Raw genomic sequence first — 17,546 nt, forward strand, 5'->3', positions numbered from 1 at the left:
TGGAGAGAGCAGTAGGCAGGTATATAGCCCAGATGTTGAGCCTCCTAGAGCAAATTTGCACACTCAGTCAGCCCTGAACATCAGACCACCAGAGGAAGATGTGGCATATACAGTGAGCCAATCTGAGTCATCATGTGGTGATAGATTACACTAGTGTCCCTCTGAGACAGAGCGGAGGATGGCATACTGCTCCTCATACGCCACCTTATCTCATTTCTGGTGTAACCTCTTACACAGGTGTCTTGTTCCTTACCCTGTATGGTGACCAACCCTTCCCATCACCATTTGTCACTCCACAACAAGTACAAATATGACTCTGTCATTGTCCATGTTGGAGTGAATGACTTGAGACGTACCTCCCTGGACTACATGAAAAGAAACATGGAAGAGCTCTCGGATCATGTGGCCCAGGCAGGTATGACCCTAGCCCTGAGTAGCATCCTGTCTTCGCCCAGAATGATACCACAATATAAAGACAAAATGATTGACTTCAACAATTGGCTAAGCTTCTGGTGTCATTCAAAGGGGATCCAGTATCTGCCTGGGACGACATGATCGACAGACCACGATGCTTTGCAGAGATGGTCTGCAGCTGTCGCCCCTGGGATTCAGGTTACTGGCTAAGGCTCTTGCCACCCCTATAGTGCCTTTTTAGGCAAAGTTCAAAGGACAAAACCACCACCGTAACAGGTACAAGCATGCAACTTCTGAAGATAGTTCTACTCAATGCTAGAAGTCTAAACCTCAAAATGCACTCTCTCAAGGCACTCCTAAAAATGGAGAACATTGATATCTGTGCAGTAACTGAGACCTGGTTCAAGGCTCCAGAGAGCACCCCTGCAATACCAGGCTACAACTCTTACCACACTTTTCGGCCACCAAACCAGGACTGAAACACTAAAGGTGGAGGAGTGTTCATATTCACCAAGGATATTCAAACCACCAGGCTAGTTGCCCAACACAATGCGTCTGAAATTCTCCAGGTGCAACTAACACTAGGTAAGACTGCAATCCAAATTGTAGCTTGCTACAGATCCCCCACCATGCCCCAAGATTCTCACTACACCTTTCTAAACATACTGCAAGTATTGAGATACAACCAAACACCCTAATATTGGGTGATTTTAACTACCCTGCCATTAACTGGGAAAACTACTCATGTAACAACACCTTTGCTCGATGGTTCTTGGAATTCATAAATTCCAACGCCCTGGATCAACTAATCTATAGTCCCACCAGGGGCTCCAATATCCTAGCCCTGGTCATTACCAACATGGGAAATTGATGCTCCACACCTATGGTCACCCCCTCATTGGTCAGGTCTGACCATAAGCTGATCACCGTTAACATCCATATCCCAACCCCACCCCCCAGTAAGGAAACCTCCATAAAAAACTTCTCTAAAGCCAACGTCATGCTTCTCAAGTCAGAAGTGACAAACTTCATGACACCCATGCAGACGGGAACTGAAAGTTTGACTGCTAAATCCTACATTAAGGCACTGTATGAGCACATCCACTCATGCATAAATCATGCCAGCCCAAATAGAACCAAGATGCTCTCTGCCAAAAAAGGAAGCCAATCTGGTGGTTCCCCTGCCATAAACAAACTTTACAACAAAACGAAGAAACTGTTGGAGAAAAGAGGAAAATCCCAGGATGCAAAAAACTCCCTTACCAGCCTCAGTAAGAAGCTGAGATCCCTCATAAAATCCTCCAAAGCTAGTTACAAAAATACAATTGCCAAAGATTCCAAAGACAACCACAAGGCATTCTATAACTATGTCAAGAATCTAAATGGCAATGTTCAGATCTGCTCTGAGTTACAACAGAATGGCATTAAATATACTGATCCCAAGGATATTGCCAATATTCTGGCAGATCAATTCAGTGCCAACTTCACTCCCACACCCCCTAAATGGCCCATCTCAATACCAGAAGATTGCCAAATTCCATTAATAACGGCCACACAGGTGAAAAACACACTCTACAAAGCTAAGAATACAGCATTCATGGGACCAGATGAGGGCTGTGTACTACATGAACTACAAAATGAACTGGCACCTCACCTAAGTGTCATGTTTAATCATAGCCTCACCTCAGGCTTCGTGCCCACTGAGTGGCATACAGCTACAGTTATCCCACTCCACAAGGGGGAATCCACCTTGTTTTCCGGGAACTACTGCCCCATCAGTCTGACGAGCCTGATATGCAAGGGCATGGAATGTATTATCATGGAACTTATAAACAAAGACATTGGCAACCTTCAGACATTGGACTCCACCCAGTTTGGGTTCGTGAAGGGACGATCTTGTCTCCTGAATCTGATTGACTTCTCCAAATCAGTCTCCAGACCCATGGACGATGGTAAGTCAGTCCACACAGCCTATCTGGACCTCGCCAAGGCCTTTGACACCATCTCCCACTCTAGAATCATAGATAGACTTGCTAAGCTGGGCATTAATCCCTACACCACTCGATGGGTTGCCAACTGGCTTACTGACAGAACCACACTGTAAAAGTAGCCAACTCCAAATCCAGCTCCAGACAAGTGACAAGTGGAGTTCCTCAGGGTTCAGTCCTGCGACCGCTCTTGTTTGGCATCTACTTCTCTGAAGTACAGGCCAACACTAAGGGACTCTGGCTAACAAAGTCCGCAGATGACTGCAAACTGGGAGCCATTATTGAATCCCCAAATGATGTGGATACTCTACAAAAGGACCTTACAGAAACAGATGCTTGGTGCCAGAGCCATGGGCTCAAGCTCAATGCCAAGAAATGTATAGTTATCCCCTTTGGAAAAAAACAAGTACCCATGAATTACCACATAGGTGGCAGTACACTAAACACCAAAAGTGTGATAAGAGACTTAGGGACACAGGTGGACAGTGGTCTCACCTTTGATAACCACATCGCCACAATAGTCAGGAAATCCTTCTATGTGGCACACCTCATCACTAAGGGCTTTTCATCCAGAAAAAAGGAGGTCATTGTCCCACTGTACTCATCCCTCATTAGACCCATTATAGAATACAATGCCCCGTTTGGTATGCACCTCTCAAGAGATCTGCAACAACTAGAAAGGCCGCAGAAATACCTCACTAAAAGAATCACAGGCCTGAAGCAGATGCCCTACACTGACCGCCTTAAAAAACTCCAGCTATACTCTGTTGCATATCGTCTACTCAGAGGCGATTTCTGCATAACATACAAGGCCATGTCAAACCCAGAGCTGTTGGACATGCTACACTTAAAGAAATCCCAATCCCTCAGAGCCACACGCTCCAGGTATCTAAACCTTGTCATCACAATAAACGAAACATGCTGGAGGGATAGGTTCCTGACCCAGAGACTCCCCAGACTCTGGAATAGACTGCCCATACATGTCAAGCAGAGCGTCTCTTTGTCCCTCTTCATAAGGTACCTTGATGATTGGATGGGAGAAAGGAGATTCACCCTGGGGATCATGGACAGGGGTTCAGAGAAGTAAATAGTGTGGGAAGAAATAGCCAGGCAATTGTTATGGCTAGGCTTGTATAGGCCCTAGGGCCAATAGCCCAGTACTAACCTATGAACCTATGAACCTCAGTTTCTGCCCATCTTATTTCATCCCATCCTATCATGTGCATCCCCACTTAGCATTACTAAAGCTCCCAAAAGACCAAGAGGGACTCCCATCATCTTACTAGAACTTCTGCAACAAGGGTACATTTGACCAGTCCCTGCAGAAGGGGATGGCACAGGGTTCTATTAGAGGATCTTTCAGGTCCCGAGAAAGGAAGACACCTGGAGACCAATCAGACTTGTCGAAGTTAAACAAGTTTTATACATTCCAAAATTTAACCCCACAAAATCTATTAACCGTGATTTTTCAAGGAGTCTGTATGGTTACCCTAGACCCAAAGGACACCTACCTTCACATTCCTATAGGATATGAGCACAGGAAATATCTTTGGTTTGTGTTAGCAGGATTACACTAACAATTCTGTGCTTTACCATTTGGGTTATCAACTGCTCCCAGAGGTTTCACCAAATGCCTAGCTCCAGTTATAGCATTTTACAGAACCTTAGAGATTCACATTTACCCTTACCTGGATGACTGCTTCATACAGGGAAAATCCATTCTGGAAATTCAGACAGCCCTGCAAGTCATCATGGACTATTTCCAGAAAGCAGGCTTCCCTCTCAACCTCAGCAAATCCCAACTTCATCCTCAGATGAGAATTTTTCTGGGCACACTAATAGATTCAGTAGAACAAAAGGCCTTTCTACTCTAAAATATTTTCTTTCCTGACAAGATGTCTGCACATTCTACTTGTAAGGCAGACAATCTCTGCAAGGGAATACCTAAGGGCCTTGGGATGCATGGCATCCTGAATACCTAAGGGCCTTGGGATGCATGGCATCCTGAATACCTAAGGGCCTTGGGATGCATGGCATCCTGTATACCTAAGGGCCTTGGGATGCATGGCATCCTGAATACCTAAGGGCCTTGGGATGCATGGCATCCTGAATACCTAAGGGCCTTGGGATGCATGGCATCCTGAATACCTAAAGGCCTTGGGATGCATGGCATCATGTAGCTTGATGACTCCTTTTCCTAAACTGCACAGGAGAAAACTCCAGTCATTCCTTAAAAACACTTGGGAACAACATTCTCAATGCCTGGAAACCATGGTGCCTCTTCTCCCCTGACTGAAAAAGGAACTACTTTGGTAGAAAAACACCATCCTGTATAACCCAGGGGCAAACTTTTCTCTACCAGAGTCAAACAAAACCATCATCACAGACAGTTCAGAAATAGCCTGGGCAGCACACTTAGGACCACTAAAGGTGCAAGGTATCTGGACTCCAAAGCAATATAAACAGTGTACAAACAAGAAAGAAATGTTGGCAGAGTTTCTAGCTATAAAAGCATTTCTAAGCAACCTGAACCCAGGAACACTGCAGATTTGGACAGACAATACCACAGTTATGTGGTACTTGAACAAACGAGGGGATTATTCCTAATCCCTGTGCAGCCTGCCAATAAAGATTTGGTTCTTGGCACAAGAATTGCAACTGACACTAATAATATCCTACATCCCAAGTCAGAACAGCACCCTAGCAGACTGAGCAGGGACTTTGTGGACCCAATGAATGGAAGCTGAAGAGAGAGATTTTCCTGGACCTCACCCAACAATGGGGATACTCCAGAATAGATCTTTTTGCTTCTGATCAGAGCAGACAACTTTAAAGGTTGTTTTCCAGAACCCAACAGAAAAGAACATAAAGGGTGGACACTTTCTCCTTCAATTGAACAGACCTCTTCCTTTATGCCTTTCCACTGTTACTCTTGATCTCTAGTGTACTGCTAAAAGTGAGATCAGGGAGTCTGAGCATGATACGCATATCCCCATTCTGGCCAGTGCAGCACTGGTTCTCCCTCCTACTGAACCCCAGTGAAGGAAGATACCATACTTATCCTCTGGTAATATATCTACTCATTCATCTAAAGGGGTTTGTCATCCATACCTGAACACGCTCAAACTGGCAGCCTGGAAGATTGGATTTTAATCCAAAAATGCAAACTAGTCTATGGAAGTGTTGTCTTTCCTGGGAGAAGCAAGAAAACCACCTACCAGGAAATCATACTTATCCATGCCAAAGGTATCACACCACCTCATGCTGGTATTAATCTACTGTTGGAACAGCTTTCAGGATTATTTGACCAAGGCCTTTCTTATTCTAGTATTAAGATGCATACTTCTACCATCTCTACTTGCCTTCCCTTCTTCCCCCATCTATTCCCACCCCCACTTGAAACAGTTCCTAAAAGGGGTTATACATCTAAGAAGGTGCAGGAAAAATCCTGACCCTTGTTGGGACTTGAACTATGTATTATAAGAACTTGCCTTACCACATACTAACATGGAAGACCACCCTACTGATAACAATCAACTCAGCTAGGTCTGTCTTAGAGCTATAAGGCCTGTCGTGCAAAGAACCTTTCATTATTTTTCACAGGGATAGAATTGCTGTCAGGCCTAACCCGTTTTATGCACAAGGTAGTATCAGAACTCTTCTTGAATCAAACTGTTCACCTTTCAGTGCCCTTTCCTAACCTGCAAAACAAAGTTGAACAAATCCTACATTGTCTGGATGCACACAGACAGATCAGGTATTACCTTAACAGAACAAGGTCTCCAAATAGAGCAGAATGACTGCTAGTGGCCTTTGAAGAAGGGAAAGAAGGTAGGCCCATCTCCAAACTGAGTATTTCAAACAAAGTATTTCAAAATGGATAGCCAATTGTGTTACCTTCTGTTATGTCAGCTTATGTCATTTCAGGGCACACTCCATGAGATGTACGGCAGCCACCATTGTTTTACTAAAAGGTATTCCTACTCAGATTGCTACATGGTCCTCTGTCCACACCTTTTCCAAACATTACCATTTAAGCATTGCATTCAGAGCTAGAGCAGGCTTTGCCACGGCTATCTTGCAGAGCCTGGTGTCCAGACAGCCTACCTTCCAACATGTAAACATGTAGCTTTGAGAATTCTCCCAAAAATCAGTACTGCAACATTGACTATGAAGAACATAGTACAATTCTGTTACACTTACCATAATTGTAGATGTTCAAGTAGATCAATGTGGCAGTACAGACTCCCACCCTACTACCCCTCTAGCTGCTGGCCTCCCATGGCTGGTGGTTTTGGCAGGTATCCATTATCTGTCATCATTCCCTGTCTCTATTTCTACTCCTTTCTCTTATCTCTCTCCTTTCACCTTTTCTCGGTTAGGGGTCACCACAGTGGATCACCAGTCCACTTATGATTGGCAGTAGATTTTACAGTGTCGAGTTGCCAGCCTAAAACTTAGAAAACTGGAAAGGTCATGATCTGAAGATGGTGATCAAGGACAGCCCTTTATACCCTGCCATCCAGACAGTAGTCTTTGGATATCCATCTCCTAAGGATGATGTAATGTCTGTGGAAATCAGGCTAGTCACAGGCTTCTGCATGGCAGGAAGACCCAAAAGTCAGTGCTGCAACGTTGATTTACTTGAGCAGCTACAATTATGTGAGACACAACTGTACTTTCTTACTTCCATTTAAGTACTTTATCATATCTGAAGTTTGAACAAACAGAAATCAATGTTTTAGCAAAATACACAGGATTATACATGCACATAAGCATATAGAGAGCAACTCAAAATACTGGCACTAGAAAGAGATGAAAACTGGAAAGGGAGTGTGTCATGCAGAAATGCTGATTGAGGGAAAAAAATGCCGCAGTGGTATGGCGGTAGCATTGTTACCTCACAGCAAGAGGTTCTCCCATTCGATTCTCGGCTGGGCTTGGGAGTGCCTTCTGTGTGGAGTCTGCATGTCCTCCGCGCGGTTGGGTAGCATTCGAAAGACATGCGTGCGTAAATGGGCGTGCCTTCATTCGAGCTGGCACCTCAGCATTTCGTAAAAATCTACTGCCAATCATTAGCGGACCAGAGTTCCCCTGTGGCAACCCCTTACTGGGAAAAGCCGAAAGACAAACAACAACAACCACAAGTTCAGAAAAAATATCTGTGCATATACCTCCCTGTTTACATTTCTCACTCTTGTTTTACTAAAAGATGATAATTTCAGTTTTAGATAGCCAGTATGAGTTATTAGACATTAAAATTCATATAGTAAAATGTTTTTTCTTGTACAGTTTTGTTTTTCATTTCTTTTGAATGCTATTGCTGGGTGCCAACTTGTTTCTTCACCATCACACTTACTCCCCTAAATTTAATAGTTATAGTCAAGCTATCTCCTTTCTAACATTAGCATATTACTTAGTATTGGCAAAATACTTCAACTGGGTCTCACAAAAAAGGAGACCCAGCATTGCTAATAACATCTTTCATACATTCCGATCACCTGCTGAACATGAAAGAGCAAAAGGGGAAGGCATATCTATCTATCTACATTAAGGGTAAATACACCTCAAGGCTGGTCAAACAATATGACATGCTTGAGGTACTCCATATCCAAATAACCAATGGAAAAATCCATTACCATATTCTTGCTACCTACAGGTACCTCATCCTGAACCAGGAAACTGATACTTCATTTCTGAAGTTACTAGAATCACTCAACGTCCAGCCCAGTACCATACTCATGGGTGATTTTTAACTACCCCTCCATTAATTGGAAGGCATATGCGACCACTAACATGCAGGCTCAAATATTTCTTGACTTTGTAAATTCCAGCTAGTCTGCACTACCACTAAGGGAACAAATATCCTAGATCGGTTACTCACAGATATGGAAGAGTGCAAGAGTGCTGCACCCCCCATGTGATGTCCTCACTGGTAAGATCAGATCACAAAGTCGTTGTCATGAATTGAATATAAAACTAGTCCCCTCACCTAGCCCCAGCTTTAAGAGCTTCTCTAAGGTAAATTACCCCTTTAAGGGATGGCATAGCTAGTTTTCAAACTCCCCCAAATCCCAAAAACATAGAAACCTATGCAGAGGTATACACAACAGACCTGTACAACCATATAAACAACTGCATAGAAATGGCATTACCAGACCGAAATAAACCCAGGTCAAACCGCAAAAACAAGCCACCCTGGTAGACCCCTGATATTAATAGGTTGTCCAACAAAAGAAAAGAAAGAAACTCCTGTTGAGACGTATGCAGAATGTCCATAACAGAGCCTGTTATTAGTCTAAACAAGGGAATTGGGGAACTAGCCAAGTTGCTGCAAGCAGACTTTGAGGTAAAAATAGCCTCCAAAGCTAAGGATAACCATAAGGCATTTTTCAGTTATGTTGGCAGTCGTAAGGGCAACATCCAACAATGTGTGGAATTAGTTGTAGATGGCATCACCTATACTCAGCCGAAAGAAAGAGCAAATCTGCTGGCCTTGAAATTCAGATCAAATTTCATCTCCCCATCACTCCCAGTTCAGCATCAAGAAGTGCCCTCCACCACTCCACCATCAATTATCACCAAAGAACAGGTTGCTACTATGCCCTCTAAAGCTGAAAACATGGCTGCAACGGGGCCTGAAGATGTACCAGGTTGCCTGTTAAACAGCTTAAATCAAAACTTATGAGGCCCATTAGGATCTCTGTTTAACCACAGCCTTTGGATTGGCTTTATTCTGATAGAGTGGAGGACAGCGACAGTCATCCCTCTGCATAAAGGAGGATCATTTACTGACTTGGGAAATTATAGACCCATAAGTATGACTGGTCTTATATGTAAGGCCATAGAAAGAATAATCATGGACCTGATAAATAATGACATAGGAAACCTCCAAATACTGGACTCGACCCAATTCTGCTTTGTCAAGGGCAGGTCATGCCTACTGAATCTGGTGGATTTCTTTGAGAAAGTCACTAAAGCCATGGATGAAGGTAAAATGGTACATACTGCCTACTGTGACCTGACCAGGCATTTGACACAATTCCCCACTCAAGTATTATAAATAAACTAAAAAAACTGGGCATAAATTCCTATGTCACCAGATGGATAGCCAACTGGCTCATGGACAGGACACATCTGGTTAAAGTGTGTGAATCCACATCCAACAAGAGGCTAGTTACTAGTGGTGTGCCACAGGATTCAGTGCTGCGACCATTCCTTTTCAGAATGTACTTCTCTGAAGTCAAGGCTAATGTGGAAGGCCTCTGGATGACAAAGTTTACCAATGACTGCAAACTGGGGGCAATCATTGGATCCCACAGTGATGTAGATATTCTTCAGGATGGTCTAGGTCAAACAAATGATTGGTGCCAGAACCATGACCTAAAACTAAATGTGAAAAATCCATTATCATACCCTTTGGAAGTTGAATACCCCTGCATATTACAACATCAGTAGCACACCCCTAAGAATAGACAGAGAGTTGAGAGATCTAGGTATACAGATAGATAGTAGCCTGAACTTTGACTGCCATGTGTCTACAGTGGTGAGGAAGTCCTTTTATGTGTCACAACTTATAAGTAAAGGTATGGCATCCATATCCAAGAAAATTATAGTTACACTGTTCTCAGCCCACATTAGACTAGTAATTGAGTAAAATGCATCATTTGTCATATACTTGACTAGGCACTGACAGCAGCTGGAGTGACCACAGAGGTTCATAGGTTCATAGGTAGGTACTAGGCTATCGGCCCGAGGGAATATGTAAGCCTAGCCAACAAGGTTCCCTGGCTTACGGCACCCAAGAAAGTTTTCCTGTGCCACTGTCGAGCAGAGACACAGAGGTGATCCCCGGGGTGTATTTCCTATTTCCCATCCACTCATCAAGATTTTTCTTGAAGAGTGCTAATGAAGAACTTTGCTTGACATAGATGGGTAGCCTGTTCCAGAGTATGAGAAGTCTCTGCAACAGGAATCTATCCTTCCGGCATGTCCTATTTATTGTGGTGACAAGGTTTAGGTCCCTAGAACAAGCAGCTCATAGTGATTGGGATTTCTTTAGGTGTAGCATGTCCAACAGCTCGAGGTTTGACATAGCTTTATATGTTAGGCAGAGATCACCTTGGAGTACGTGATATGCTACGGAGTAAAGCTGGAGTTTTTTGAGATTCACAAAGAAAATACAGGATGTAAACAGCATGTCCTATGCAGATAGAATAAAAGTCCTATCCATTTACTCTGTCTTCTACTGAATATTAAGGGGCGACCTATGCCTGACCTACAAGGCAGTCACAAATCCAGCCTTGATGGAGCAGCTACACATCTGCAAGTCAAACAACATGAGGGTCACCTGATCTAGGGATCTAAATTTAGTCAGTGAATGAAGCAAAACATGCTGGAGAGACAGATATGTGTCTCAAAGAGTGTCCCTTCTTTAGAGCAGGCTTCCTATTCATATTAATTAGAGTCCTTCCCTGTTCAAATGCAGTTTGGATCAACAGATGGGATATCACAAATTCACACCTGGTGTAGTGCCTATATCCCTTATGGACAAGGGCAATCTGTTAAATAATCAAGGCATAGGCAAAATATCCATGCCATCTTCTTGACCCTAGGGACCATATGTTTGGTAAAATCAGGTTATGTTGGCTAGGGTTCTAAGGGCTCTTAAGCTGTTAGCCTTGTAATCTCCTATGAACTTATGGAAACATTTATGCAAATACAGAGACAGCTAGAATTACTATTCAGGTGAATACCTGAATAATGCTGTGAAAGTATATAGTAAACACATTGACATGTCACTCCAACAGCCGTAAGTGCCTAGACAAGCATAAGTTGTGTCTGAAACTGGCCAGGAATTTGTCTCGCTTAAGTTATTACTGTCTGCAGTTTCAGTAAAGTAGTTCGTGTCACCACTTTTTTGTGCTGTTCCCTTATATGATTACAAACCTAGCTACAACTGATGCATTTGTTAAGCATCTTCTTTTTATTCCCTTTTGAAAAGTTACTAATTACTTATTGCAGATAAGAAATTAAGCCAAATGTTGCTTGCCTGTTCAGCTCATTCTAGAGGATATTAAACTACTTGTCATACTTTCCAGGAAAAGTTGAGAAGGTACCCTGCTGGTGTAATGTCCTCACCTCACTAATTAAATGTAATAATCTGCATTAGCACAACCTGTTTAAATGGTCTTTTTCTATCACATACAATTCTGTTTCTGAAAGTAAAGCATATTTCTTAATCTCTTTGATTTGTGAAAAATAATAAATGCAAGAAAGTAACACATTTAAAGCCCCTTATTGATTTATTTTAAAGTCCTCAGCATTTCAAAGGGGCTGCATTTCTGTAATCTTTTATTCTATGTTTTGATGCTATACATTAAATTGAGGTAGTTGTTATATTTTGTTTAATTTCAATAAGACTAATCGTTTGGTTATGAACCACTGGTATACCCATTTTCTTTTTGTTTGTTGTATGAAATGGTTTTGTTTTTGTTTGACTCTTGCCCTGATTATAGCTAGAAAAGGTGTTGGGGGCCTGTTCATATAGCGGGGTTCCTCATAACAAGTACATAAAATACTTTGTGAATCCCAGAATGCACACTATATAATATTTGTTGTTTTACAGACTCTTACATACTTTCTGAAGTCCCCCAGGGACCATATGCAAATACTGTGCTGTTTTTATAACATACATGAAATGGCATGGCATAAACAGTTTCTGCAACTTAAATTATGTTATTAAAGTATGCAAATCTTTTTTCTCCTCAGATATTTTATTTCCCACAAACCAAACAAGACCTGGCAGCAAGTTTTCTGGTTTGTTATCAGCATTGCAATCAACAATGCCTATATATTATACAAGATGTCTGATGCGTATCAGGTGAAGCGATACAGTCGAGCACAGTTTGGAGAAAGACTTGTGCGTGAGCTTTTAGGTTTGAATGAACCTTCAACTACCCATTGATGCATCAGTCTTGAAAGTATAATAAGACAGGAGAAGAAAAGAACACGGGGACCGTAGCTCTAAAAGCCAAACAAAGTTTCTCAGCCTCGGTATGTTTTCCCAGCGTTCTAGAAAGAATAAAAATATTTAGTTACAGGAGCACGTCTTTCTTTTGGAATAATGACTTACAATTTATCCAGTCACTGACCATCGTCTTCAGAGAAACTGTACTGCCACCATGATTACAGAAGATTGACCAGGTGAAAAGAATGACGTTGTATGAATATAACTATGTATGTCCTAAAGGGGAAAAACAATCTTCTCTTACTGATTACATGTGCAGTAAAAACAGAGCATACATTTAACAAACAACAAATAAAATGTCAGGCAAGAATGACACATGTTATGTTTGCATTAACAGGATTTATCTGATGCAATGTGCACCATGTGAAATGCCCTATCAATACCATTAAACCAGGTCTAAATCAGAAACTTAAGAGATTCACTTTACATTGTTTTTCCTGCTTAGTTTTATTATTGGAGCTATAAAAAATATTCATTCATCAGACATAAACATGTACAGCATATAATATAGACTTTTGGGTTGTTATTCTTAGTTTCTGCTTATCACATAAATGAAGAAAGTAGTTAAATCATATTTTACATTTTTGATCTTCTTTAATAGCAAGAGTCTTTTTTTCTCAGTGCCTAGTATTTTAGGCACATTTTCAGATACAAAACTGGTATGTGGTGTTGATATTTTATTTTTACAGTTGTGTAAAATGGACCTTGAATATGTTGGTGAAAGAGTTTTAACCATGGAATGTGCGTGCATACTCCAAGCATCCTCTAAATTAGTGGACCCAAAAACAGAACGTATAATTGCAAGCAGTTGCATGTTATGATGTTTGTGTTTTTAGTGGAAATGATTCAACCAAATGAAGACAAAAATTGTGAGTTAGAATGAGTCATGGGATACATGGCTAGGCTCAAAAAGGCCCTTTTGGTCATTAGCCTAGTAAACACCTATGAACCTAAAAGGTTTGTCCACAAACTCACAAAGGGAAACATACGTCGTTGTGCCTTTACTGCCACAACCCCCAGACAGAGCTGTACCTCTTGATTGTACTGCACTCTGACATTGCTGCATTTTAGCCAGAGGGAAACAATAAGTAATGCCTGCTTGCATAATGTGCCATGCCACGCCACGGGATTACCTTTGTTATATTCCTCTAAGGTCCATACTGCAAATTATTTGTAAATGTCGACAAGTACCAATGGCATGGTCATTACAGAAAACCTTATGAAAACCAATGATAACAATGCACTGAAATTATTAGTAATGATCTAGTTTGGTTTGGATTAATCAACTTTTCTACTGTTGTAGTTGTAAACATAAATATGAAATATGTACTCATACAAGGGATAACACACTGGTGACAGTATAGTTCTGTTCTTACTGTTTTAAGATTTCTAGATTGAAAATAGGAATCAAGAAGGAACCATTGAAAGAAATAGTGATTGAGTCTGGATGCTACGGTAGTTTTTGCCTTTTTCAATGTTTCTATTTTTCCAAAACATTTTGTTACAAAACAGCAAAAAGCTGCATTGTAAAAACCAAGTAGAATTCAATAGAAAAGGTGTGATGGGCACATTGTCCCTGCATATGCACCACTGTTGAACTACCTGTGTTCTAACTGCAAAGGATCTCATGATATCGCAAAGGCAGCATAGTGTATGCCCACATTTATGACAGCTAACTAAATTTCATTTAAAAATATGTTTGAGTACTTGTTTGTATTACCTGTATTCAGTCCACTGACATAAATTATCATTGCTAAGTAATAAATAGAATGCAGATTAATCTGACCATCAGAAGGCTGATTGATATATTAAATTGGAGATTTATTAATTAAGCAAACTGCTGACAAAAAGTCTGCGCTGTTTTTATTCCATTATTTTGTTTTATAAAATTAAATCATTATTCGTTTTTGTCAAACATTCTGCTAGGTACCGACACAAAATAAAATTGTGTGTTTACAGTTATAGTTTCCCTTCTATGTGAAAAAAAAAAACATACTGTATATTGTTAACAATGTGCTGGCTTATCCCACATAATTCTGATTTGGAATTCTGGTGGGGAATTATGTTCTAGTATTAGAAATGTGTAACTGTATACAAAGTTTTAAGAATGGAAACCCCCCCGTAGGGATAACATCCCAACTTAGAGAAGAAAGTAAGGGTGGTGCAAATATTGTCAAAGGTTCTACTCGAAAAGAAAGAGAAAACTGCAAAGAATAAACAATCTGTTAACATTATTATTCTTATGCTGTGTAAGGTGTTACATCAGCTGAAGGAGGGCTGTGAAAGTTGTATTTACAGCCATATAAGGGATAGTGTGGCTCCAAGCTGGACCCACATCTTAGCATAGTTAACAGGATGAAGGCGATTTTCAAATATCCTCTTTTGCATTATTATCAAGGTTAAAAACAGGATTAGTGATGTATCAAGAAACCTTAAGACAAAAATATTGAGAGAGACAGTATTTTGCTGTCCTTTAGGCTGTTCTGCTTTTCACTTCAACTGCATCCATCCAGGTGTGTCAAGGGCAGTAAGGTTGTATTTAGTAGTTTTCTTCTGTCAGTGTTGTTGCTGACTTAAGTAAACAGTACAACTGAATTCAAACCTACCCAAAATAATGTATACTATATTATCTCATTTAAAATTCTTGAGTGTATGTTCAACCTTTTCATCAATGTATCACCTCATAGTATGTGAAATGTTCCTTCTTAGAATATTAACTACAAAGTTTAGTGTCATTTACATAGATGGTGTCATTGGTTTATCAGGTTACACACATATTTTGATGCATGGAAAATCAAAAAGTTCTGGATTTTAGTATGAAAGCAGGTAGTTGGATTTATTTTCCATCAGTGACATTGCAGTGCACTATAAGGGAGGTGAGAGGTACTATATTTCCAAGGTGCTGTTGTCTGAATAAAATGATAAATTAAAGTCGCATCTACTTGAACTGAAGGTGGTTTGGTGGATGTTAAAATCACATAGCACTTATTGGAACAATGACCAGGGGAAGCGTAATAATTTATTAGAATAAAACAACAAAAATAGAGCAGCATGAAGCAGAAAATGCAAAAAGAAAAGAACAGCCTCAAATTACAAAATAATCAAAATATCTGAAGCAGCAAAAAGAAAAAAAAAATCAAAACAACTGAAGTACAAAAAGATACAAATGAAAACACAAAGTTGGGAAAAAATCAGCTTCCACCATTTTTATGCCAAATATTGTAACATAATACAGCACATCCAGCATTCCAAAGAAAATTCAAACATCTTACTACCATATATTTATCCATATAATTCACTGCATGAAAGATGTGGAAGGCAGCTGTAAATAAACAATTTCAAAATCCAGGCAAAATAAAAGTGAAGTGAATTGGACCTCCTGATAGTAAATGAAACAAGTTTCAGGTGTAGTTCAGTCTGTCCAAAGGGGTTTGAAACTGCTTTACAAGACATGTTACCTTTATTGGGATGTTTATGCAAAGAGATTCTTCATATAAAATCATACCAAGATGGAATCTGAAAAAATCTTTTGAAAGAAACAGAAAGGGAGCAGTGGATAGAAGGGAAAAGATCTACCTTTGCATTTATACATGTTTACAATGATTAGTCATGTCAACATGTGATTATTCAAGCCCAAATCACAACTCAAAACACTGACACAGCCAATGTTGCAAAACATTAATTTTCTTTTCTTTTTTTATGCAAGACACCAGGCCCCATACAACCTGACTTGGGACCAAGTCCCCATACCATACAACTATAAACAGCAGCACTTCTAAGGTTGTAAAACAAAAAGCTTTTTTGCAAGAGAGCAAGTCAATGCAGCCCTTGATATATGTCAGTATGTGTGACTGTGTGTGAGTGTGTGTGTGTGTGTGTGTGTGTGTGTGTGTGTGTGTGTGTGTGTGTGTGTGTGTGTGTGTGTGTGTGTGTGTATACTGACTTTGAGATTGGAAGCAATAAAACCACAATGCTTACTTCTTCGATCTTCTCTGAGTCTAACAGTGATTGCATGGACTTAGCGAAGTTTCAGTGATGATGTTCTGCACATCGATGAAGTGGATATTGATAAAAGTAGGTTTCCCATCAATGTATGATGCCATAATTTTACAATACCAATTCTGCACACTGCAGAAACTTGTCATTCACTGCAGCATGGCTGGTTTGGCTTTACTTAGTTTGCTGTACATATTGCCTCTTTGCAGGTTTGTTAGAGTTTGTATTATATTTTTGGAAAGAGAGAAAGAGTTCTTTAAGGGGACTTGTTATTGTCAGTTTCATATTCTGTGGCTTGGCATACTGCTTTGCTGGGTAAGTGGCAGAGGGGTGCATATCTCAATGCAAATTGAGATGGCTTCTTCCTTACTCCTTTTGATTAGATTCATTCTGGGCAACCAGAAGAAAGTAAATAACATGCCAGATAAAGCAGTTTGCAGCTTTATAAGCAAGGGATAAACATCACATAAATAAAAAGATGTCCCAACAATAATGAATTTTTACATTTTTTTTCTTTAAAAAAGACACATGAAAACAACTACAAAAAGAAACAGCATTTTTCAATTCTGTTTAAAAAGATAAATGAAAAGAACTCCAAAAAATAAATATATTTAAATCTGGCACGTTTCCATTGCATTTCTTCCAAAATACAAGGTTCCTAACCAAAAGTAATCCCTAAAACTAAATAAGAAAGTAAAAGTAAAAATAAGGGAAAAAGAAATCCATCCAAAATGACATCAGAACCAAGACATACACTATTTTAAGCTACACCAACCCTAGAGAGCTCAGTTTCAAATGCATGAATCCCCTTAGATATCGATTCCTACCTTTTTTTAGGTTCATAGGTTCATACTAGGCTAACTGCCCTTGCGAGCCATTTTAAGCCTAGCCAGTTATCCCCTGTGAGATTCAAACCCTGTACCTTGTGTTTGTAAGGCAAACACCTTAACCATTAGGCCATCCTCCCAACCCTATTGTAAAGAAACACCTCTTCATCTGCATAAGGAAGGGCTAAAGGAAAAGCCACCCCTTTGGCCAAAAATAGTGCTACTCCACTCAACAGAACCTTAATTCTACAGAGAACAGCATTTACAACTAAATCAAAGTGATGATTACTT

General features: G+C 40.3%; 1 protein-coding gene across 1 annotated transcript in view; it reads left to right on the forward strand.

The window, feature by feature from the left end:
* The window catches only part of PGBD5 (piggyBac transposable element derived 5), a 699,910-nt gene extending 685,516 nt beyond the window's left edge, over positions 1–14,394 (forward strand). Inside the window, exon 7 of the mRNA XM_044076084.1 lies at positions 12,174–14,394. Coding sequence (XP_043932019.1) covers positions 12,174–12,369 — 196 coding nt within the window. The 3' untranslated portion in view covers positions 12,370–14,394. The remainder of the gene's footprint in view (positions 1–12,173) is intronic.
* Positions 14,395–17,546: the final 3,152 nt, after the last annotated feature.

Source organism: Protopterus annectens, chromosome 1.part1 (genome assembly GCF_019279795.1).
Source record: "Protopterus annectens isolate FY-2018-M chromosome 1.part1, PAN1.0, whole genome shotgun sequence".
NCBI classification, from domain to species: Eukaryota; Metazoa; Chordata; order Ceratodontiformes; family Protopteridae; genus Protopterus; species Protopterus annectens.